The 26685-nt window shown below is 42.6% G+C and overlaps 1 protein-coding gene across 1 annotated transcript in view; it reads right to left on the bottom strand.

Annotated features, from left to right (window-relative positions):
- Nucleotides 1-518: 518 nt before the first annotated feature.
- Nucleotides 519-26685, bottom strand: part of RYBP (RING1 and YY1 binding protein) — a 40671-nt gene continuing 14504 nt past the window's right edge. The window contains exons 3-6 of the mRNA XM_054281010.1: nt 8550-8726; nt 8337-8435; nt 3572-4471; nt 519-3499 (exon numbers count right to left, since the gene is read on the bottom strand). Of these exons, the coding sequence (XP_054136985.1) occupies nt 4219-4471; nt 8337-8435; nt 8550-8726 (529 nt within the window). The 3' untranslated portion in view covers nt 519-3499; nt 3572-4218. The remainder of the gene's footprint in view (nt 3500-3571; nt 4472-8336; nt 8436-8549; nt 8727-26685) is intronic.

Below are 26685 nucleotides of genomic sequence, written 5' to 3'. Positions count from 1 at the left end.
AATTAGACTCTCAATTACATTTTATTAAATTTACTCCTGGGACTTTGTTAGCGCAAGACACGCAAAGGAACTCCCAAGGGCTCTCACTAAATCCTCCGCACTAAGCCTTGCCACTCCTGCAGCTACAGAAAGGGGAAAAATTATTATTTCCAGGGACCAGAAACCCCAATTCTGCAGACACATCTGCCACAAAGTCTCCCCCAAGTCGTGAGTCCCAGGGAACAAACTGGATTTACTCACTTGACTGAGGTTTTCCATGGGCACAACCTGTGTTTGCAGAATTGGGTGCTCGAGGGGTGGCTCAGGAACGAGCAAGACAAACTGAGGAGCTGCTCCAACAACAGGACTCTTCACCTTTTCTGAATACTGGCATCTCCCAAAAAAGAGAGCTTGCAGATTTAATTAAATTTTACTATTTTATTTGTGAAAAAACTACAAGCAGAATTCATAAATAGACATTTCTATTTAAAGCAGGAAAATGATAAAGTGGCTTCTAATAACAGTCGTGCACATGCCAGTAACAGGAATATATTAACATCTTTTATTTGCTAGACAAAGAGCAGTGTCCAATATAAATTTCCCAAAAACATTTAAGACCTGTGAATTTCTGACCAGTTCACAAAACCACCATTGACACTTTAGCATGAAGATTAAAACAAACCTAACAGGACTGTCAGCTCTAAAGACTTTACAGAGCGGAAAAACTTTCAGAAGCGTTATACAAGCTGTCTTTCTGGGCAAATGAAAAATAGAGCTCGTATAATACATTAACATAAAAATCCACAAGATAAGATTATGTTTTGACATACTTAAACAAGCAATCTATATTTGTCTCCAACAAACAAAGCTAAGGAAATAATGTAACCATCTTTACACAGTAAATTAAGGTTACAAGTCATACACAAGAACAGAACTGCTTGCGCATTAAAAACTGTTCAGCTCCATTGTCATACTCTAAATGTTGGCTCTTAAAACCATTCGGTTACATACAAGCAAAGGTTATTATATAGTCAGCAATTAATAAATTTTCAATAATTTAAGTTTATGGTAGAGCTTAAAAAAGTAGACTGAGAATGATCTTGGTAAGGCAGGTGAAAACATCTCAGTGGAAATAAACTCACAGAAGCTGCTGCCAAATTTTGGGTCTGTCCAATTTGAAGCGAAGTTCCAATTGAAATAAATAGCCTGGTGGTGTAAAACGCTGTCACCTTTCCTTTGCAGAACTACGTCAACTGAGCGAGTCAGGCAAGCTGTGTCGGTGTCTGTGTGTGTGTGTCTGTGTAAGAGTCCAAACTTTGCCATCGTAACACTGTGCTTCACTTACCTGCGTTCTGTGCCACTGAACACCGTGAATCTGGTCCTTCCCTACGCTAGTGTTTGCTTGCTGTGGCTCTGGAACACCTTCCCCACCCAGGGCGGGCCGGCCCACGGCCAGGGCACGGAGGGAACCGCGCCCGCGGTGCCGCGGGAACGCCAACTCCCGGAATGGTGAAAGCAAACGCTGTCCTTCAAACCACAACAGCTACGGGCGAGGCTGGGGCTTCAATGCTTAGCTAGCACTTCCTAACTGATTGAAGAATTACAGGTCACTCGTTCCAAAGAAATTTTCCCATCTGTTTGTAGCAAGCTACTTCATCGAGGAGGCGCGCCAAAGGGACAGATGTTACCGACTTTACCACGAGTAGCTGGGTACGGCGTTAAAGCTTTTCAACTGATCTACAGGTCTAGTTTCGCTTGAAAAAGAAGCAATTTCCTGGTACACACAATGCAATTTTTTTTTCTTTTTTTTTTTTTTGCACAAATTCCCAGATCCAACAAAGAAGGTGAGCGTGTGGTTTGACTTGAAGCACCAGAATGAGCCCTGCTGAGGCCAGCGGGACCGGCCACCCGCTCACGCTCTTGGCTGGATCACGGCCGAGATGCACGCAAGCCTAATTGATAATGGATCATTTATAAAGCAGTGCAAAATATACAAGTTCAGGGGCAACTTCAAAAAATCTCTCTTAAAAAATTATTCCAATACATTTCAGTAAAATAAATAAATATGGCTGACCAGTTTACCCTCCCTGAGACCCTTAAAGGAATAGTAAAAACTGGAAAAGGAATGTCTTTGCAATATCCCACTAATGTTAAAATGTGGATTGAGATATTCATAGTATTTAAAACTATGTATAATAAATTGTCTTGATGCTCATAGGAAGCATCTGTTTTCCTTTGGTTCTTTAATACTTTTAAAAATGCTTACAAAAGACAGCCTATACTGTGAATATAAGCAGAATTAAGTCGGGGTGCCCATGCTAACTTCAGAATAAAACCACTGCTGCCAAGGCACTGCCACTGCACGTGCCTTCAAGCAGGGGCCCTACCAGATCTCTTACTCACACATTTCTGTCACCAGTGTGAAAGGAACCTACATCTGCTACTCAAAACCACACAGATTTTAAAAGAAACTTTAAATTGGTTGCCTTCGCAAAGAGAAATTTCTCTTGCCAAGCAAATAATTCACAATATAACAAGCAGGCACAAAGTTGTCAAAATGTGGCCCTCTTTCATCATGCCCAAAAGTTATGCATTTGATGTCAGATGAAGCCACAGCCTCTGTGCCTGAAATTACTGCAAAGCACCCTGGGGCCACTAAATAAAGATGAAAAGCCAAAGAGGTTTGGGGCTTGTTTTGCTTTTTAACAAAAGTTTGTTTCACCTCTTCAGCCGAGTGTTTTAGCAGGATAATGCATGGAAGGTAAACTGTAAAGCAACACTAACAGGCCAGGAAAAGAAATCATAGTCTGGATAGCTTTAGAGTAAGAATGAAGGAGATGCTGGTCATGAGCATGAGCCACACGTCACTCACTTGCCAGCACAAAACCTTTCCCTACTTTTGCTCCCACAGCAGGAGACTCGGAAGTGTCTCCTGTGAATGCTGACAGGCCCATCCCTGGACAAGATGCTGCTCAGAAACCACTCTTGGGACACAGATGGATGCCAAGGAGAAGAGCCACCCCAACAGCACGGACGGGACAGATGGGACAGGGCTGACAAGCACCGACCCACACGCGGCTGGAGCGAGCACCAGCTCCACTCCTGAGCTCAGGATTGCTCCCAGGCTCCCTTCAACCCACAGCAACCACTCCAGTTCTGGTCACCTGGGGCACTGAGGCTGCTGCCTGCAGTTCATTAACGACACCAACACCTGTGGGACCGGCTGTGCAGGACACAGCCACGCTCCTGTAACCAAACACACGGATCTGGGGTGTTACACCAGCGGGCTGGTTGGGAATGCTTCTGCTCCAGCTGGGCATGGACCTGCACATCACCAACCTGAGTGACCCTAGGGGAAACACCAGCTACCTGGAGCAATCCTCTCTCATCTCAGATCCCAAGCTGTAACAATTAAAACCGTGTCCAGTACGCTTTAGCCATCGCTTAGAGAAGAAACGGGGAAGGAACAATAGAGAGAACAGGTGCCATCCAGGTTCAAACCCTCAGGAACACTTTTCACCTAAGACCAGTTCCATTTCAGTTTCAGTACTTTCACAGAAGGGGACTGTGCCAGATCTTGAACGGTTTTCACCTAAGACCAGTTCTATTTCAGTTTCAGTACTTTCACAGAAGGGGACTGTGCCAGATCTTGAACGGTTCAATTATTTTGTTTTATCACTTCACAGTGTTTCAAGCACCAGCGTTTCCATGTATTGGTTTCAAATAACCCTTTATATATATTTATTTATATATATATTTATATATAATTTATATCAAAACTGATAGTACACAGTATAACTGGAAGAAGAACTGAACTTAAAAAGGATATGTTGAAAGAGGATGGAGTTTGTGAATGCAATAAATAAAGCCCCCTTCCCACCCCACCCACTCCCTACCCCAAAACAAAAAGTTGTCATGTTCATGGAAAATTGTGCACAGCAGATATTATAAAAAAGTAGATTCAGGAGCACATCCAATTATAAATGATTGTTAGGAAAATCATATAAAACAATGGAATACATAAAAGTGTCAAGAGTAATCGCTAGGGTGAGAAATTCCTTGGTGGCCAGATGCCCACGGCAAGCAGAAATTATCCTGGTTGCATCAGCAAGAGGTCGATGTCCGAGAAAGTGTGTTCAAGCACAGAAGAGGCTCTCCAGGATTTGAACAGCGTGGGCAGGTGGAGTGTTTGAATTTCATACCCTGATTCATAGTTTCCACAACTCCATGTGCAATTTTTCAGAAAGATTCGTCGTTGACTGCCGACATGTCCCCCTTGGGCGTGGAGGAACGGGACGAGCCCTTGTCTGTGCTCTCAGAGCCCGAGCTGCTCTGATTCTGTTGTTCTGATCCTGCACTGGAGGTCACTGTAGAAGACGACGTGGATGAAGAGCGAGTCTTTTCTTTAAAGTCTGTGATAATTACTGTGACATTTCCCACTGTGACTGCCAGCTGCTGTGCGGTACTTCTGTCCACATTTTTCAGCCTGGGTCTAAAACGAATGAGAAGATATTTATTAAAATGATAAAAAATAAAGGAGAAAGGGGAAGTTTATTGGGAAAAGCACTTGAAAACAAACTCAGTGTGATTTGTGCTCCCTTGCCTGTGCAGTTGGCAGCGGCTGGGAGGAGAAGCCAGGCAGGCAGAGTGCTGCAGAGCACAGGATGGAGGTGTGCCCCGCTCCCTGTGCCTCTGAGGGCTGCAGGGCACACTCAGCCCAGAGAACAACCCGGCTCACAGCTCTGCACAGGGAGTCTCCTGCAGGCTTCTCCCTATCCAACCCTGCCAGAAAGGAGGACACCTCAGCAGAGCCAAGCGGACAGGAGCCAGACAGAGCAAAGGATCTCCTCCCCAAGGGGCAGATGAAAGACTTCTCTTATCTAAATTCACCATCTCATCATGTGCCCTGATGTTATGAGACAAGGCTGTGACTCTGCAATACAAAACCACATGAAAGCATTCGGCCACGGCTCTTTCATTCCCCATGTTGGAACTCTGCAGCTGCAAACAACACAGGCACTGGGACAACTTGGCTTCTCTTTCAGCTGCTTTGAACTTATACAAATCAGATGCCCAATCAGCCTATGGATAAAATAGCCCATAATGTTCCCTCTGGAATCGAGGCTATTGTAAATAAAATCCAAAATGTACAACGGTATTTTTTGCAACCAGAGCTTTTGGTTAGGGGAAAAAGAAAAGGGGAAAGAAAAAACCACAAATCACCTGAAAAGAACCCACTGGTATTTATTGCTCAGGATTATCTCAGTAATTTGCATGCTGTGCTATCATTCAATTAGTAATGTAGCTAATAAGGGTCGAAGCTCTAGGAAGCTGACATTCAAGCACATTTCATGGGCTGGTCCAAAGCTCTGCTTCAACAAGCCTTGGACATTCCTCCAGTTACCAGCAAATTCCAAGTCAGCTGCAGAGACTGCTGTAATTTACAGCTTTTGCTCCTAATTAAGGGTCAGACTTAAGCAGCAGAATATTCCCAATAGGGAAATTAAAAAGGAGAGTCTTTATACATCAGTGAAAAGTAGCTTGCTGAGAGCTGCCTTATTGAGAGGGATGGAGGGAAGGTTAATTTACTTTGGGATCAAGCTTCAGCTTTTAAACCACTCTGCCTTTTCTCTTCCTCACTTGCAGCACACAAGGCTAGTGCAGTAAAACAGAAAAAGAGGGAATTAAGCTCATTTTCTACCCGCCATGAATACTCAATGGCTTGCAGTGGTAAGTTAACAAGGAGAAAGTCCTTAAGCAGCAGTTATCCAAGTGATATTCCAGAATCAGAACAGAAAAATGCATTGAGGACAGATGCACAGCTTCCAAAATAGAACAATTGTATTTCTGCAAACTTCCTCACCAAAAATAAAGTTACCGCACCAAAAATAGTATTTTCTTATCTAACCTAGGAGGCTGCTGCAATTTTTAACAAGTACCACAGGAAGAGCATTTTTAACAGACAGAAAATACAAACAAAACCCCAAAACACTGCTGCATTGGGGTCAGTAAAACTCCTCCCTGCAGCAGCCCCTTCGCTCCAGGACCGGGCTTGGAAAGGCCGCGCTCTGGGTTCCCGGGGCAGGGAGATGCTCCCACGCTGCACACACACACACACTCACAGGAGCTGCCAAGCTGCACAGATAACCAAGGGGAGGGGAAATGATGCCACCCCGTTTGTGGCTGCCAAGAAAGGCTGAGCAGGGTTTGAGGTTTCCGCGGCGCTCGGTGCCGTCCCGGCAGATCCCGCACGGCCGCCGCTGCTCCCGGAAGCCAAGCACGGGGACGTGTTTTCCTCCCCAAGTCCCGAGTTCCTCTAGGAAACCCAGTCCTTCCTGGAATTTGCCTCGGTCATTTGTTTCCTCTTGTACTCAGAAAGAGCCAAAATGCTGGCCCAGATACCGGAGCAGAGCCCGCTGCCTCCGCCTTCCTACAGGGTTGGACCTGAACTCTGGCTACTGTTCATTCAAAGGCAGCTCTGAGAGGTGGAATTAGCTTAAAAAAAAAGAAAAAATGGAGCTGCCCATGCATCTTTAAATGCCAGGAGAAAGTAACATGGAAGGGCTGAGGTAGAGGATTTCCCCACAGTCCCACTCACAAACATTCACATTATCACTTTTAGAACTGAGCCTCCCAACCATTTCTCTGGGAGATTTTCAGGGTTTCCCCTGTACAAAGAGTTGATTAAGCACAGATGGAAACCACCAATCTCTTCAGCACATGCATACAATTTTTGCCTCTTACAGAAGAAAGGGATTGGCCCACTCATGTTATTTTGCAAAATTAAACACCCTGATGCTTCAGGTTTATAGCAAAAGGGTTTTATGGGCAAATAAGTGAAGTGTTTCAAAACATTCAATCTGAAAGTACACAGGAAGGCATGGTATAAACCAAGACATATTGTCAGAAACAGGCATGGTATCCAAGAAATTTAAACAGGATTTCTTAAAAATCCAGAGAGCCCTAAAAGACAATTTACAAAAAAACCCAGAAAAACTGTTAAGCAATCTGGGCATGAAAAAAACTTATCAATCTGTAAAAATCAGAAAAATACTCTTGACAGCATTCTTGAGAATTGAAAGAAAAATTCTACTAAATAAAACACTTAAAAAGACAGTTTTAAGAAGTAAAGGAGATGAGGTATCCTTTAAAAATACCCAGCTAGATCTGGTACTATTAAGGCTTAATTAGGCCAGGCAAAAGCTTGCCACAAAACACGGACTAAAAGACTTTGCAGTAGACAGAGTGACTCCTTTAATGAGTAAAAACAATTATTTGATGTAATCTCTCAATTTAATACTATGTCATTAGTCAAGTACAGCAGGTCTCCTGCATCCTAAGTCTCAAAATAAGTACCATTTAAAGAGGAACAGGACAAGAAAAGGGTCACTGCAATAAAGCTGCCTCTCTGTAATCAAATCAGGAATGGACACTTCTCTCTTTGGAGGCTGAGGAAGAGTTAACAGCAGTCCCTGCAAACAGCTCAGTCTTGTAGCACAGCAGATTTCACACTGCCCTCACTGCATTCCAGTGGGTTACTGAGGAAAGGATATTCCCTCTTTTTCAAGATTTTCATGCTATTATTCAAAAACTTCCAAGACAAGAGTTTTCTGTAGTCACACCTTGCCAACTTGAATGCCAACAGCAGTGCCAACCATATTTCCAATGTGCTTTACCAGTGTTTGCAGCTGATACTGCCTCAGTTCATGTGGCTTCACTGTAAAACACCTATTACAGCACATTTTAAAGAGAGATGCAGTTCTTATACAGCCCACACAGGCAAAGCACCCAGTTCAGTTCTGCCTCCTGTAGCTCTCAAGTTCAATAATACAAAAACTGTTCTGTGATGCTGAATTTTTGATTCAAAAAAATGGAAGAACAGTATAGGCAAGACTAGGAATAAACCTCTCTCCATACACTCATTTCAAACTTAGCCAAATATCAAACCAGCCATTTGTGCTTTTTGTTGATAACAAGATCCCAGCAAATCTGTCCATGTATACTTAGTTCCTGTATACTTGGAAAATTATCTCGACAATTACAGTGACTGAATTACAGATAAGGAAGTAAAAAAGTAACCTTTGTTACTGCTATCAAGTGATGATAAGAATTTGATACCATTGCTGGTTAATGTTTTTCCCCCACTGTGTCTACAGTCAAAAGCATTACTGCCCAACTGACAATACAATTATTTTAGCAGAGAAATGAAAACAGAATGGAAAACAGAATTAATACTTCCAAAGCCTGAATCTGTCCTCACTAGCATAGTGTTCAAGTGCTCGTACATCAAAAATAGAAGTGTTTGCTTTTTAACACAGTTCTCAGATACCACAGGCTCAACTTTAGTCTAGAGTTACCTTGAAGTGTGATTTGAGTCGCTGGTCTTTGTTGTAGTATTCCCAGACTGTATGCTGTTTGCTTCACTAGGAGGATCTTTCACAATATCCGACTTTGGTCTGTGAGAATTGGAGGGAAGAGGGAGATTACAATGTTGGTTTAACTGCACAATTAACCAATGCACAGTGCTACTGAAATCACATCACATTTAATGCTGCATCCTTCAAACTTACTTAGTCTTCTTGTTAGTGTTCTTCTTTGTAACACTTGGACTAATTTCCTTCTCTTTGTCAGGTTTTTCTTTGTCTTGTTTTTCCACTTTCTCCTTCTTCTCCTTCTTAGGTGGTGGTGGGGTTGCATATTGCTGGGCAACTTGTTGTGCCACCAACTGAGAGTTTATTCTAGGTTTTCTATAATGACAATGAAAAGAGAGATCTATAGTCAGTCTCACACAGTAAAAATAACTATGCTGAGAGCAGTATGAAGATTTATTTCAGCAACCAGGGAAGAACACTCCACTTAAAGAACCAAATGGATGTCCTTATTTGATGTGAAGTACTACTGCTGTTACCAAACAAGACAGAAACGCTAAAAGAAAGAAATACTCTGAACTGCTGTTTCATCAGGTTTTAGTATCTAACATTATGAAGTATAATGCTCCCTTTCTTCATCTATGTCATGAAATCACAGCCAATTTTGGGGGGAACAGCAGTGAAAAATCAGCTTTCAAGAAGCTGCCAGCCATACACTGTGGCTACACTTTAAGGAACAGAATGTGACAAAAAAGTTTCCTGATAAACATCAGCCTCCTTCATATCCTTCAGTTTAATTTCTCAAATAAGCTTCTGGTTCAGCAGCAGCAAACCTTGCACAAATAACAAAGAACAAGAGAAGGTAACTGAGATGACTTTGTCCCGAGGGCTGGGCTGGCAGGGGCACAGGAGACAAGCGGGCATTCACAGTGGCACTGGGAACAGCCGTGCCAGCCTCTGACACAGCGGCCTCACACCATTGTCCCCAGGGTGCTCTGACACAAAACACCAGCAAGTGCCTTCAAAGGCTGCTTCCACTGCAAGTTATGGCTCACACAGAGAGGAGCTTTGCATGAAAACAATGTCTTGGTTATTGATCCTTTCACATCCCACAGGAATTGGTTCCTTTGTCTCTCCTGCGTTCCTCATCCAAACTCTCATGTTCTCTTTTGACAACTCAAAAACTTTCCCCCCCGGCATATCACAAAGCAATTTATACTCTGAACACTTCAGCTATTCATGACTGATTTGATTCCTTCAACACTCCAGAAAGATCTGTACTCCCTGTGACCACACAGCTCATGGGAGAGGAACAAAACCAGGTAACCAACTCCCTCAGTCCATAACAAACCAAATGCTAATTGCAACAGTTGCCCAGGCTTGTCCAGAGCTGTTAAATTGTTCATAAATACAAATCAAATTTGCACACAGATCAGACTACAACAGATTGCCAGTGAAAGCTGCACCCAAGTACCATCAGCTGTACAGCTGGTGAACCCCAGGGCTTTGTGCTGCAGAGCTCTGTACCTGCACCCAGCTTTTACTGCAAACATCCAGAGAGGTTTCAAGCACTACTTAGTGGTGTGATGTGTTGAAAAAAAGTCTAAAACATTAATTGCTCACACATAACATTTGCATTGAGAGATTATATACACAAGGGAACACCCAGAGAATTTCTACTCCTGTCATGGGAAAATCCAAGTATCTGAGTATCTGCTAAGCCTCTCTTGGTACTGGTTTCCTGTAGAATGGTATCAAGATATTTTTACTAAAGTCAGATATACCCAAGTATTTATTTTTCTACCACAGATTATGATAAAGTCAGTGCAATACGTTGAAATCAGACCCCTGACTCATCTCAACACCTCTGGCAATCAGACTTTTCACCCAACATAGAAACTGTAACTCAGCTGATGCTACAATCTGCATGCACATCTGAGTGAACAAAGATCTGGTCTTCAACCTTAAATAACTTTAATACTGAAATATTTTTCAGATCAGATGAAGCAGTTACCTGTTCCACAGAACAGTGAAGACATTTAGCATCCCTGAAATCCAGTATACAGCAATTTCTGTCTGTATGACTGAGAAGAAACATGTAAAAAGAAGAGGTTTGGTTACATGGAAAAGATTTTCAGATTGATGCAACCACACTAAAAGCTGACAACAGTAACTTGTGTCAAGCAACCTGCTCACCACCTACTAAAAAAAAGATAAAATGTCAAGAAATCTTCAAAGAGAGGACAGATACCATCTCCCTGCATGATTGTACGTGATTAACTCACTGCTTGACACTGTCACTTCTGCCCAGACTTACAGTTAGTTGCTGTTTACACAACAAATAAGTCAGAAACCTGAGCCATTCATGGGAAATCCCAATTCATGACTCTGAGAGGTTTTCCCACTTTACACAATTCTGATGTGCTCCTTGTGATGTGATTTCCAAGCCTTGTGCCCAGCCTGTGCAGCTGCCCTTCCTGTTGCAGGAGTGCTGCACTGCTTGAACAGAGACATAAATATTAAAATGTAAACTAAAATAAAACCCAAACCTGCATAAATATGTCCTGCTGTATTTCCCCAGAGAAGGCTGGAATGGCAAAAGGACCAGCCTTAAAGCACTCCTGTGGAGACACTGCCCCGTGCTCTTCTGCTCCTTATCTGTACCTGTGACAGCACACTGCATTTATTGAGTTTGATCATTTTCTGGCCAGTCACTGACCTAACCAGCACATCTTCTCCAGAATCCCAATTTACATATTCCCTCTTACCCACCAGGATGGTTTGCTGGTGAGGGCAAAGGCAAAGCTGGAAGGGAAGAGAGCAGGAAGCAGGCAGGGACCTGTGGGAAGGAGAACCAGCCCTGCCATGAGGGAGGGAGCACAGAGCTGCTGAGACTTTGGTCACCACTGAGCACCTTTCAAGGTCTGCTGCACTACTAGAACAGATTTTTTTAAAAATAATGCAAATAACCCAGCAACCTTCCAGTTCCTAATGTGACTGTTTCACCCATGCCAGCAGCAAGCTTAGGAAGAGGGTAAAAACCAGGTAATTTAAGTAACTGGCAGAGTAATAGTAATAATAATAGGAGTAATAAAATCCTTCAAGTAAGGCCCACACTGCCACTACAGCCAGGACACACTGGTTAAAAGCCCTTTACTGAAAAGCCAAGCAAAGCAAGTCAAGCAGCACATTTTTAGCCACAGCAAACTATAACCATAGGAACCACAATTGAGTGAAGCAGCTGCAACATCCAAAACTTACTCCAAGTTTCTCTGCCTACCAAAAATGATTTATTTGGCCACCTCCAAAGTGAATGCTCCAACCCAGATACACCACTGTTATATTAAAGTAGTTATCACTTAGGCAGAACAATCTGAACAGGAAGTTGCAACTACTTCTAAACTTTATTTTTAAGAATAAACAGCTACAGAAACAAGTATTAACCATTTTTTATCCCAAAATCTTCTCATTGGTTTACTTCCTGCAACATTCAAGAGTTCAGGTACATAGAGAATACTTCTAAGAGACAAAAATCAAACCCTGGCTCAGCCTCTTCAGGCTTTCTAACCAGCACTCATGCTTAAGGAACAACTGTGTTGAAACCTACTGGGTCTGAAGTATCAACAGCACTCACAACTCACAGCTAAAAAGCCTCAACTTCCCAAAAATTATCTGAAGAGATGCAATACTTAGTGTTTGACTTAGTTCTTGAATTTTCAATGCAAGTATCTGAAATTGGTGTGCTCTCTCCTATCTGAACTTCTTTATGATAGTGAAGTTATGCTTAGGTAATTTTCCCCTAATTTAGGTGACAACCTGAGTAAAGATCCAGCACTGATGTGACAAACAAATGCACATCATTTTTCTTTTTACAACATGAAGAGGATTGTCTTCTCCCTCTCTAAAACGAAGAGCAATTAAATGAAATTAAACTGTGCTTTCAAAGTTATGTACAGACAAATAAATTGTTCCACATTAACTGAAAGGTAGTTTACATCCCAGGAGCAGACATCTGCACAACAACTCATGACCTCTGCAGCAAGGACACCCTGCTGCATGAAAAAACTGAAATATATCTGTCTGCTCTAAGAATGGCTGTGGCACCTGGGTCTCTTCACCATCAACTCCCGTAAATGATGCACACAAATAATCTTTACTACCTTTTAGTAACAGATTTCACAGAAACACTGTGCCTGCAAATATAAACTATATGCAAATATACACACACATATATATAAATACACACTATATGCAAATATTGTACCTTCAGATTGTCATGTGAAGTGACACTGGGATGTTTCACTCATGGGAAGTGGAATAAATGCACAACTTTTCTGAAGGGCTCACTACCTACACTGCTGTGCTCTTTTAATAAAGTAAAAATTAAAAAGCGAAGTGTAACTTTAAAGGCTCTGGCAAGTAGTGTTTCACTACTGCATTTCCTTCTGTACCTCAAAGCTTCCCTTTAAATCATGCCTCAGAACCAAATCCAAGAGCAGGGACACCAAGGAATTCTGCTGCTCCCCTCACACCCCCTGCAAGCAGGCTGAGGATGCAGCAGCACAAATCACCACACACCCACCCAGGAGTCACTCTGACCTGCATTTCAGCAGGGATACAGGAGGATAAGCTGCACCTCATTTTTCATGTGGCTCAGTTCTGTCTCTGTCTGGGATTCCTCTGGCCCTGCTGCCTTGAGAAAAGGGAAGGCACCAATCTCCTGCAGACACCAGGAACAGGGAAGTGCCTGGGCTTTACCCCTGCAGCACCAGAGCCCCGCAGGGACCCCGGCAATCCCCAGGAACACGGATCCAATTACAGCTGCTCTGACTTCCCTACAACTGTGTTATCAGAGGAATGAAAGTGGCATCGAGTGGGATTTCAGAGTCAAAAGCCTCATGTAACGTGAAGTAGGGAGGATTTGGATAATTTCATGCTGTTCTGCCTTTGATGCACGCGGTGATACCGACCGACCTCTGCGCGGCTCCGCGGTGCTCGCAGAAAATGTGTTTCATGCACTGTGCAGTGTGAAGTACACCACTATTTTAATAACCCCAGTCACACATGAATGTATCTTTGCTCAAAGAAAAACAAGAAAACAAAACTAAAAGTATTTACAGTGTTTATAAAACAGTTAGTGCCAAAACACTTATAAAACAAGCATCCTTCTGAGCATGAAGCAGGATTAGAAACTAACCCATGAGCACAAACTAAATTATCGTCTCCTCAAAAGAATTTTACATCCACAAGAAGCAAAGCTTTGGAGAAATTAAGCTGTAAACACGATGGGGTGAGCCCCCATTCCTACATGAATATTTTCCAGCTCATTTGTGATGACCACAGGGTCCTTTTCAGCAACAAGAACAAGGATGAAGGGACACATTGTCCTTAGAGCAGAACTGCAAGCAGTATGGAAGCTGTATACATTTATCAACAGTTCCCCACGTGATCCAGGAAACAAAGCAACAATAACAACAGTAGACTAGAAGGACAAACTGTGAGAAATATGTGACTGAACAATATTTTGGTGGAAGAACAGATTTTTCCTTTAACACTGATGTTCTAGCACTGTGTTTTTATTTAGAAGACAGACATTTAAAAATACAGAAGTCCATCTAAGGAACACCCACTTGTGGGCCCCAGGTGCTGGGCACAGCAACAGAAAGACTCTGAGTGTTAAGTCTGAATATTCTAGAAAAAACATGAAAGAACAGGTTCACACAGAGAAAGAACTATTTGTCACAAAATAAACTAAGCACATTTAAAAGTGTACAGCCACCTCCAAAAACTGTACAACTGTTAGTCCTCCTTGACCATCCAGCCCCTGTGTTCCACCTCCTTGCAAGAGTCAAGAACAGGCAACAGAGATAAAGAAGCCTCAGCTTTGCTGATAACTCTGTCTGGCCATGACTACAAACCTTGAGCTGTTCACATTTCAGAAGAATGTTTTAAACTTTTTGTTTCTCCACCAGAAGTTTTTAGATTTCAGGTCACTTCTCACAGATTGAACAATCTTTCTCCACCCCCACACCATCCCATATTTATGTTTGCAAACTTTAAAAGTTCTGGTTTTCCAAATTTTCTTTTGAATCAAATAAGAATGAGAACATTATTAAATAAAATGAGGGCTGTCACTGGCATACACAGAACAGGACAGGCATTCCTGGCTGCTGGGAAGTGTCTGCTCAGTGCCACCAGAGGAGAGCTGAGACTCTGAATGATGCCTGTAAAAAAATACTCTATTCTTGCTTGTTGCAGGAGCCTCAGCACTACTTTTTAAAAAATATTTGGGCATGTTTACAAATCAAAGTATATAAACAAAAGAGGTTTATTCTCAGAGTTGTCACTGCACATATACTGCAGCTCATGATTCTGATTTTTTTTTAAGTGAAAACGTGCAAAAACAGTTCTAAGAGAGTCCCAGCACTGCTCCATAAACTATTCCACTATGACTGCTCAACAGCACAGTGCAATAGGTTTTTCAGTACTTTTCTAGTTCTTTTTTAATATACATTGTTCCGTATAATCCCATTACAAAATTTGAAGTTAGGGCTGTAAGATGTTTTTGCAAACAGTTTGACCAGAGTTTTGCCACCCCAAAACAAAGCAGTCACAGAACTCCTCAAAACACCCGTTCTAATACAGTACAGAACTAGAAACCGCAAATGAAATGCAAACATGAAAGTAAATCTGGACAGTTCACCTCCTATCAAATTAAGAAACAACTTATATGGTGCTCCTTGCACAGCTGGACTCAGGACCTGGTGGGAAGCCAGCAAGAAAGGAGCCCTGAGCCAGAAAATGGGGCTATTTGGGATTTTGTTCGAAAATTTTCAGCAGAGAAGCATCACTGTTTGCATTTTTGCAAGCACTCGGCCTCTCTTTTCATTTGTTTTGGGGTTTTTTTCCCACTGGGAAATTGATAAATCACAGAGTGGGTTTTCTGGTTAAAAAGGGCTGCACCTGAGTGACCACAAACCTGGGTCTGTGCTCCCAAATCCCATGGGCTCTGTTCCTTGTCCATGCCTATCACACAGCACTATAAAATCATTCCAAAAGAGATTTCTGACACTGTATGGTGCATGTGCTTTGTACCACAGGTTTATCCTGTGGAGGGTTAGCCCTGTGTTAAATCCTCTGTGGAGGGTTCCTGACACCAAACAGTTTCAAGACAGCAGCAAACAGCAGCTTCTGTACACTCTGGAGGACAGAGAGCCAAAACCAAGAGTTAAACACAAGTTCTTCATGCTTCTTTGCTACCAGAGTGAGGATTGAAAATAGCAGTGATGATGAGTAACAACGCTGAGTATCAGTTATTGGAACGGAGCCTGACGTTTACTTAAGCGCTAATACCGTGAAATGTAACTCACTGTGGCTGCAGGAGGCAAAACAAAAGTCAGGCTGAAGTTCTGCAAGAAAGGCTGTTGCTCCTTTCTGCCTGCCTGGAAGCACAGTCAGTGCTGGCAGCCTCACCTGCCTGCTCACCTGTACACCCATCTGAGCAGATCACTTCCTATCTAATCTGTGCTAATGAGCACCAGAGAAAGCCCCGAGGCTGCCCAGCACAGGCTCATCCCACAGCTGATGTCTGACAGCCCAAATCCCTAAAAACCTTTCCTTGGGTGTCCCCAGCTCATCCCTGGAGCTGCAGCCCCACAGCTCCCTGTCAGAGGGCAGTGCAGGAGCTCTGGGTGTGTGTAAATAAATATAAATAAATATATTCACACACCACACCCAGCAGGACAGGGCTGAAGAGCTGTGGACCCTAACTAAGGGTTGCTCTGTGCTCATCTGCTGGAATCAGCTCCCGATAGGAACATCTTTTGAGGACTGGAGTGGGGAAATGTGTGAAATTGCTTTTTCTGCTTTCATTAAAAAAGTAACATTTCCTTAAATAAGGGGTTCAACACCCTTAAATAAATGAGTATAAAATTAGTAAAGAATTGGCAAAACACCAAATTTACCATGTTTTAAGACCATTTTTGTCTCGTTTGATGGGGAAGCAGAACTGTCCAAGTGATCACAACTTCATTATGCTTACAAATACTATAAAATTACTACTTCTGATTCATGGCTATATTCAAAATATTCCCTCCCTGGGAGTGTTCACAACAAGCTGGATGAGGCTTTAAGCAAGCTGGCCTAGTGAAAAGTGTCCCTGCCCATGGCAGGGGGGTGGAACAAGATGACCTTTAAGGTACCTTCCCATTCAAACCATTCCAGGATTTTCTGAGAATGTAACACCAAAGTACATAGCCAGAAATACAGCTTTTCACATGATTCCTTGCTCCATTATTTGACTTTAAAAAAAAAAAAAAGTTTCTATTAAGATTTTTTAATGATCCATTAAAAAATATCATAAATTAAGAAAATACAGCACAATACATCTCTTCTGCTTAAAACAAAACTCGCAATATGTAATAGATTAAAATGGCATCAACTCCCAATTGCAACATCACCCTAAACTGCAGCTGAATAAAAACAACTTTACAACTCCCCTTCTTGCCCTCTACCACCAACAGGCCTATGCACTCCAGAAAGAGCATTGCTAACCATTTATTGCATTTACAGGGAAGAAGTTCTACAGCAACAGAAAAATTGTGTGACTATACACAAAAACCACAACTGAAATGAGATGCAACTGGAAATGTAAAGACCACCCCAAGCCCAAACCTGAAAAGATGGCCTTGAGATTCCAAAATCATTCCATTAAGTATGATAATTTCTTTGGTCACCAATAATTTCAGTTCTATGTTGCAAGTGCTGCACAAATTTGATTTCTGGAAACTTACTACAACTGCCCTGCTTGGGCTATTGACCCATCCCAGATCCACTTGGAGCTTCAGTTTAACCCATCACTGAAAATTCCAATCGCTGCTTTGCACTGCCAAAGAGGAGAATTTATCATGCAGCTTCTTCTGGTGTTTTCATCTATGGCCATACCTTACTGCAAAATACCAAATGTGCCATGATTTACAGGGACTTACAAAGTTGTTATGGAAAATCACTGATCTCAGCACTTGCCTACAAGCACCAGAATGATGATAAAACTAAGATCATTTTACTTGCTTGACAAAAATAAGCTGCTCTCACTAGCAAAAATTCGAAAACACTTCATAAAGCTGGCAGCATCCAAGATGTGTATAATAAAATACATGGATTTACAACAAAAACAATTACTTAAAATACTTCTTATTTAACTGTTTATTAAGCTACATGCAATCCTGAGAAAAGCACACAGGCTCAAAACTTCCTGGTGAGTAACAAAGTGCACTTGGGCAGCATGAGGAGATAAATGAATCTGATAAAAATTTAACATGTAGATTCCTCAAAGCAGTTGCTCATGGTTATTGCATAATAAATTCAAATAACAAAAATATGAGGAAAATAATAGTTTTTAACAGTAAAGCTAGAAACTAGGAATACCAGGCTTGGTGTTATAAAGGTACCTTATCACTGGAGCCAATATATGTTTTTCTGTTTCACTGAAATCCTGACCAATAATGGAAATTGTCACATATAATCCATCTTGACATGTCCCATCTGTGAGCATCTGCCTCCAGGTTTTGGGATACTCGAGTCTCACACTTCAAAATCACACCAGAAGAGAGACCAAACTTGGAAAACAAGGAACAAAAAGGAGAGATGCAGAGAAAATATCCTCCCTACTGAAAAAAAAGATATGTCAATTAAATTCTCAAGCTGATCCCCTATCACCAGTCCAGAATTTGAAGAACAGTGCTTAAATGCACATAAAATTTACTGTGTGAAAAATGCAAATCACTTGAATACCCAACCAGTGGATAGAGAGGCTTTTCTTAAAAACAATGAAAGAATTCCTACTAAGCAACTCTTGCAAAGTGCCCTCAAAATACGTGGGCTGGTTTATCAGAGCAAAATTCTGCTACACTTGCATGACACTGGAATACTGCACACTTAAAAATGAAGGCTTCTCTATCATTTACCAACCAGAATAAGTCCAGATAGAAGCAAAATGACAAACTACCATTGCTACCACAGATTCTGAATAAACTTAATAGGCCCTAAATCTCTAGGGATGCCATAAAAAATAAAAAGCACACCAATTGAGCAAGGCAGTAATTTTAATTCGGCTACATCAGACACTGCAAGCTTTACCTAAATGAGCAAAACTTGAGCTTTTCCAGCAAGCCAAACCTCCTTTTTATTAAAAGAACATCAATGATAGGATTTCCTTTCATATGAAAGCAGCATTTCAAGAGCCCTTGAACAGGCAGGAATGCAGCTTCATGACAAAGCCCCAGCCTGCAGCAGCCGTGTGCTTTAAGAGACATCAGGGCTGCTCCAAGGTGCAGGGAGCTGGTCCCACTGGTACCAGTGAGTGGCACCCCACCTACCCCTTCACACCTCTGTCCCAGCACCATCAGCAATCTAAAGGTCACTGCCAGTGGTTTAGAGAAAACCCCACTGCTCAATAACCCAGCTTGCTTTTCTAAACACGCCAAGAAATAAAAGCTGCTCTGAAGGACGGGGCAGGCAGACATGCGTTTTCAAAAGGCCACCATGTGCTCAGAGGAGCTCTTTTTCTCCATTGTGTTCTCTGAACACAATGTGATAAGTGAACACAGATGTACCAGTGACATTTGGGGGTGTCCAGCTCCAGCAATCCTGCACACGCTGCTGCTGCCCGGGAAAGCCGCAGGGAACACCAGGCTGCCGTCGATGGCTGCTGTGCAGGCACCGTGGGAACAACACAGCCCCAGAGCACTGAAACTTTTGCTTTCAGAATTATTACTCCTGGGCGTGAGGAACTGACCCAGATGGTTTCAAAATTTGCCAGGAAACAATATTACAATGCTCAGTTTGAAAGCTCTTCCTCCCACTAGGCTAGAAAGCCTTAGAAGAAGCTACTTAGTACACTTTGGTTCCCACTGGGAGTACCAGTGTGAGTTACCTGTTTGTGCCTAGCACGATGTAGGTACAGCTACCTTTGTAAATAAGACTAGCAGAGAGTGCTCTCCTACACAACAAAAAGCCAGGAATAACTAATTACAACAACAGAAACATTTCCGAGCTCTCCGCGAGCCAACTTCTGATCTGTGGATAACAATGATAACTACTTGTCCAGACAAACCATAATTTTTCAAGAAAGTTCTCAGATAAGATAATCTTGAGCCTAAATGTTGATTTTATTTCCTACCACTGTTTTCACCCTGATGACTCCTACTTTGCAGCTTTGCATGTACTCACATGGTTTGTGTTTATCTGTATGTACATGAACACACCCAACCAAAATCCTGAATCGCCGTCAGTCTGGTACACGTCCCAAGGAGGGAAAGCAGGCAAATTCAGTGAAGAGCCCTTTTCCCCCCACTTCTTAATTCTTCAAACAACCCTGGTGTTCCACCCTGGAGAAGTGGTTAGTCTCACTGAAAACTACCGGTTACACCGCGATCCTGCGCCAGCGGCAAATCACTCCAACTGCCCTGGCACCATCATTTAAAGTCATTTTCCATTTAAAGACTCTCACATCAGCGCCAGCACAGCCTTTCATTACCCATCCCACTTAATACCCACAATCTCTCCACAGCTCACTCGCTCGGTCTGCACTGCCCAGGCAGCACACAGAGACCGATGTGTGGATTATTGGGATTCCTAATGCTTCTCTCCCCGCTGGCCGAGCATGGAGCTCTTGGCAGCCTGCCTGACCCGCAACACGTGTGGGTTTGTCAGCCTAATGCGCTCTGTCATCTGCACAGGCTCGGGGCGAAGCAGGCCCCAGGCTCCCAGCACTCCCAGCTACTTCACTTCCCAGCCCTGGTGGGAAAGGAGCGGCAGAAGTGAGCGTCTGGGTGTTTGCCACCGTTTGATTTCTGTGAGGTGAGAACAGCAGCATCCAGCACAATTCCTTTACCCAAAGGCTGGAGAGTCAACACGAGGCTTTCTCGTACAAAACATCCGTCCTTGCTTGACTGTTGTCTTGCAATGACTCAAAATCTGCACATCAAGAATAGAGATCTGAGTAATTTCTTTTTATATGACCTACCTTCTGTTAAACTAAATAATGACAGTGAAAATTCAAAGCCACAGACTCAAAAATTATTTGTGATCAAGTCAGTTGCCCACTAATTAAGTTTAAGGTTTTGTTGTTAAACTGTCCCTATGCCTGCCAATTAGTCAGGACAGAAAGAAATGAGGCTTGGGCATTTTTCTGTAGAAAAGATATACTGAGGTATTTTTAGGTGTGAGACAATGCATCAGCCCTGTAAATCCCACTGTAAATTCTGACAGGATGAATATACAACAGGAAATACCATGCAACGTGCAAATAGCAAATAAATGCAAATTTACCATCATGTGTAACTAAGAAGTGTAACTAAAAGTGAAACTGGTTTGTAGATGAATGAAATACAGAAGCCGTCAGAGATCTTACTTGGAAATTGAAGAAAAGAATACTCAGAACACAGCTGAAGTTTCATTTCCTCTGTACAACAAAAGAGAACAGAAAGCTCAAGAAGAGCACATGGCACATCCTCTACAATCTCCTCAGACAACACACACTGCCCTGACACACCAACACTTTCTACTTTATATCTGATGTCATGTTACAGAGATTTTGTGAATTATATGAGCAGGGAAAGAAAACTACCAACTATGTAACTAAATACAGGGATTTTTAGACAACATATTAATTTATTTATTTTTCGTGCTAATAAACAAATAACAGTTGTTTTAGACTAGCAAACATGGTAACAAAAAACTTGTTTTGTTAACAGAACAACTTTGTTACTGTGTTTGCTAATCTAAAATAGTTGACACTACTAAGCTACAATGGGTTGGGTTCTGGTTCAAGTGAATCATCCAGCTCCCAGCATCACAATACCCAGGCACTTCAATCTCAGGTGTACTTATTAAGATACCCCTTGGTTAGGGTTTATTGCAATTTAACTACAGGGGAAGGTTTTTTGAGCTCTGGGACCACACCCCACTGGTGATACACATCTACCAGATTAGAGAAATTACTCGCTTCTGGAGATTTACAAAAATGACTCAGTGGGATTCTACTATGTTATGCTGCTTCTTCCTCTAATTTCTTACTGGATTTGTTCAGCTAAATGCTTATCACTAGAATTTCCAAGTTAAAGCAAGCTAAAAACAGAACCTTGTTTTTACTCGAACGCGTGGCGGAAAACAGAGTTGAGCAACCACTTCCTAAGGAGCTCCTACCCGCACTCTGCACAAAACTGGGGAGGAAAAGAGCACAAGCTTTGGGTTAGCATAACTTTGTGAGCAATTACACACATATGAACCATCTAGAGGAAAAACAAGAAAATATTTTTCATCACCATCTCTTTTCATAATGCCTGGAGTCACTTAGAGCAGCAGCAAGTGCCAGGATTCAAACCAAACAAACCTCCCCCATCTGTCTGCACTGCCTACATGAGACAGCCCTGCCTGTTCCTGCCATTCCCGCTTCCCAAAGCCACCTATTCCCCCTTGATGAACCCACAAAGCCACAGGGGCTGGCACCAGTGCAGTGGCAGCTTTGTCATTCACAGTAAACAGCGAGGAAGGTTCTGAGTACTGAAGCCCCAGAATGAGTATTTACAGCCTGACCTGGAATCTAAAATGTCTAACAACATCTTTAAAAGCTGAGTAGCAACTTGGAAAAACATGCAGGCTTAAGGTGACTGCTTGCAATTGATCACTTCTACTAAAAACACTGGGGTAAGTGCGGCAGGAAAGGTTGAATCAACTCCTTCATCTGCACTAACACAAATTTTTGCTTTTCCACTAAATTTCCTCAGAAGAAATTGAAAGCAATCAAACACCACAGAAAAACACATGGAAATTATCACTATGGCACAAAAACAAAAGCAGAAAAGCTTTCATGTGTCTCCTTTTAACAAAAGAAAGTCCGCTTGACTGACTTGAGCCCACGCCCCGAGGCAGGGGCTTGGTTTGGTTTTGTTTCTGTTTATTTCACAGTTTCCCTGTTTATTCAGCTTCTTCCCTCTCCCGGTGGCAGCCAGGGCAGCACGGGCAGGAAGCTCCATCCAAAACCAACAAGCAGCCCTTGATCCTGACAGCCACTCCATGTGCTCTAAACACAGACAGCCAGGGTCCTTGGGAACCTGGAAAAAGCTTCAAGTCTCCTCTAAAGGAAAAGGCAGCAAATCACCTCAGAGCTTCCTTGGAAAGAATTCCTGTGTTTGAGCCCAAGTGTCACATTAAGCTCAAAGAAGGTGGTGGAGGTGAAGAGGGAAAAGCCAAGGAGTTACACAGTCAGAGCCTGATGTAGCTTAAATGCCACTCACGTGGTGGTTAAGAAACTACCTGAGTGAGCTGGAAGAGAATCCTTTGCTTCTTCCCTGGAGGCTGCAGGCATTTCCCAGAGATGCTGCTGCAGATACCAAAGGCTTGGGAAGCATCTGGCTTCCCTGCTCACAGACAAATGCACTCCGGTGCTGTTTCAGACAATACATCTACAATGAAGTTAAACCTCAGTGACACCAATTCCACCAAGTTCAAGCAAACTTCTCTGCCTTACACAGGCAGTGGACAAGCCTCCTTTCAAAGGGCCCACAGAGAACTGGAAAAATTATTCTAAATATTTCATTCATTATTGCAATCACAGCATCTCTCAAATTCTTTCAACCTAGGTAAGAAAGACATTCTTACATCAGCTGGGCTGATTTTTGTACTGATGTGAACTTTCCCGTTTTCACAGCTGTTAGGAACAGCCCAGGTCTTGGCAGGTAAGGTACATCCACATGCCTCAGGACAGAGCAGACTGGAAGGCAAACACTCCTGGAAAAGCAGGAGTGAAAGAGGCTGTGAATAACCAACACCTGCCTACCCACTGAAGCACACTAATTATAGAGAATAATTGAACAACTGCTTTCCTTACTCAGGGAGGTGCAGATAAGAGGCATGGGCCTGCTCATACCTCAGATGGGAGTTTAAAGTGCTCTCAGCTGGCAGCAATGCATAGAAAAAAGTCACCGGCTGTGACAATTAACAGCTTCATTTTAAGTCTCTTTTGTTCAAGTAACTCTTCCACTCAGACATATTACATGAAACAACCCTTCCTCAACTACACAGAGTTATTCAAGGCACACAGCTACAACCTGAATGTAAAACCCACAAGGCCCTCGGTGTTGGGAAGCAGCCACACTGTGTTTTAATGCTGTGGAGTTAAAGGTGGAAAGGGGACCAGGGGTCTGGTGGCCTCCTACAACCCCAGCAATACCTCACTGTATCAATTCTTTCTATTTAAAACCAGGTTCTCAGGGAAACTCAAAAACAAAGCCATGCACCAGCCTGCAGAGGAAAGGGAGAGATGTCTACAAAATTTGTGGCTTCAGGACAGGCAAAGACATGTGAAAAATGACCTAGAACTTAGGGTAAGCAGCAAATCCTTAAATGAGATGTAAAGTAAGGTATGGATGGATTTAAGTAGTTGTTTACTAGAAACATTCCAGGAAAAATGTATTCCAATTAACAGACCTATGGTGATTTTATCCACAGCCTGTCCACTCAATCAGTGTTCCTTGGAACTGCATGCATGGTGGGAATTGAATCTCTTTGTGGGAACAGGTGTGAGCATTTGCTGGAGCTGTGTGCAGTTCTGCATTACCTCTGTTCCAACACAACACAACCTTCATTAAAACCTCTCTTCATTAAAACATCTCAGTTGTGAGATTTTTGTGCCACTTGCTGCCTGAATTTGAAAAAAAAAATAACACCTTTTTCTATAATACACTTTACACAGAGGCTAGAAAGAGACTGCTTGCATAACAAGTCTTATGCAATTTCCCAAATAAATTTTTACCTTTGTAGGGGGGGGAAGATTATGATCACTTGAAGATTTTAAAGGCTGCAGATTGGGCTTCAAAAGCTAAGAGTCCACATGCCATCAAAATCTTACTGATAATTATTGCCACCACATCAGCACCCAAAGATCCCATCAGGAACTGTGTAATAACTGTGTAATAACAAAAGACAACCTGACAAAATACACAATTTACCACAGAGTATAGTCTCTCAAGAAGAGGCTGACACCAGCTAAAGAAGAACAAAACCAAAAAAAGATCAATAAAACACAACTTTATGAACCATCTTCAGCCAGGAGTACTTTGCCAGAACAAATACAGTAGTGAGTGTCTCATGTGGAAAGCCCAGACTAAGAAAAAAGCCCACTAAAACACCATGCAACTGAATGATCAACATGAAGATGTTTAAAAAACAAACAGCCTTCACACTGTAAACAAGCAGGTATTTTAAGTCACAAACAATCCAAGTAACTCAGAGAACAAAAACAAAAGTAAATAATGAAGCCCAAGCAGCAGCACAGAGAAAAATAAGAGAGCAAGGAACTTGTCCAACAGAAATTTTGAGAAATATTTTCACAAGTCTGAAAAAATTTTTTCTTCTCCTTAACTTTTTTGTTGTTTTTGTGACTTGGCCTTTTCTCTCTGCTGGTGTCTCTCTGGTCTCCCCTCAGCCCCCAGTGCTGTGGAACAGCAGCAGCCTCGTGCACCAAGCCCTGCTCCAAGCAGGAATCTCAAACCCCCACCCAGGGCACAACTGCAGCCTTGGAGCTGCACTGGGAATGTGCTGGGAGTGTCAGTGATCCAGAAAGGAAAAGAAGCCTTAAATTCCTTCTCATTGAAAACTGCAGAGGTGCACTGCAAGTTTCAGATCCTGGAAGCCCAGGGGGTTTTCAGCAACAGCCCCAGCTGGGTATCAGGGAGCAAAGAGGGACAGCAACCCTGGCAGAGGCAGCATCCACCCCACCAGAAACTACAGACATTAAATGACACTTTCACAACTGAGCTAATCAGCCTCATTCCAAACAGGAGCTGCATTTATCATCTCAGAACAGCAGGCTTTCTTCTTAATTATCCAAGGTCAGTGGCAGTGAATATTGAGCAAACTGACTTGGGGAAACAATGCAGATAGAAACCAGGAGGGCAGGCAACCTTACATTTGATTAGCAGTAGCATTCCATTTTAAAATAAAGCAGCTCTTTTTAGAGATGAGAATTACTTTCTAATTAACCACCAATCAATCACCAACCAACCAATCACCAATCACATTTGATAAGGTACCTTTTTAGAAACAGAAATACTAAGTTCTGTACCAGAAAAATTCTCTCTTTTTCACACAATCACGTAAGTTGGAATAGACCTTTGAGACAGAGTCCAACCCTGCAGCGCCAGGTCCAGCTCTAAACCATGACTCCAAACACCACACCTACACATCAGCTAAGAGAAAAAAACATTTTTAGACGTTGGAGTGCAAAGGTTTAAGACAACTGAAGTGCTGAGCAGTCAGCTAAAGGAAGAAAATTACATTCATTTTTTATCAATTTCACCCAGAATTAGAGCAACACCTCAGAATTTTGATAACCATCTCTGTGCATAAGCTATTCACAGACTTTAATATAAAAAACTTGAAAGCATTACACCTCCAATCCAATCCCTACAAGACAGGAGGTCTGAGGTGCACAGACTCACCTGCTGCCTTGCAGAAATGCACAGCTTTGCCTGACAGGTTTGAGCTTGTCACAAAGCAGAAATTACTCTGGAAGGCTCAATAGCCATTTCAGCTCCCCTAAAAACACAAGTAGTTAAGGGCTGACAGGTACTGCATAGCAGAAGGGTATTGCATAATTGCCCTGAAATGTCTATTCAAAAACTCCACAACAGAAATGTGCATTAATCTCAGCAGCTGGGGAGTTTTTCATGTGGCATCCATAATTACACAGAGGCCAAGGATTTCTGCAGACACAGAGGCAAAGAATAGTTCCAACAAGCCTAACATGAGCAATGTTCTTGGGTTGACCAGGGCCTGATGAGAAGGACATCAGGGGAAGGGAAGGTTCCGGGAAGGGAAGGTTCCGGGAAGGGAAGGTTCCGGGAAGGGAAGGTTCCGGGAAGGGAAGGGAAGGGAAGGGAAGGGAAGGGAAGGGAAGGGAAGGGAAGGGAAGGGAAGGGAAGGGAAGGGAAGGTGCCTCGTGAGGGAACTGACACATCAGCAACAAACCTGCCCTGACCATAATGGTCCTGGGATAAAAAGCATCACCCCTAAAGGCAGAGTGGTCCTCAGGCAATGCAGGGATTGCACAGGGCTGTGTTCCTTTCCAAGTTACATCCTGGCTTCCTAAGCTTGTTGGGTACATTATATAACTATTAATTACACTGCTGTTCGGCGTGCTTTTAACTGCAATGATTCAAACTGCTTCCAGGAGCTCACTAATCCAAAGTACAATCCTCTTGACAGCAACTGACAGATTCAGAATATTCAGTTCTAGCTGAAAGGAAGACAAATCAAACCCCTCATCTGTCTGCTG

Source organism: Melozone crissalis, unplaced genomic scaffold (assembly GCF_028551555.1).
Source record: "Melozone crissalis strain CALT ecotype California unplaced genomic scaffold, PUWL_Pcris_2 ptg000029l_1, whole genome shotgun sequence".
NCBI classification, from domain to species: Eukaryota; Metazoa; Chordata; class Aves; order Passeriformes; family Passerellidae; genus Melozone; species Melozone crissalis.
This window is presented reverse-complemented; position numbering and strand designations above follow the sequence as displayed.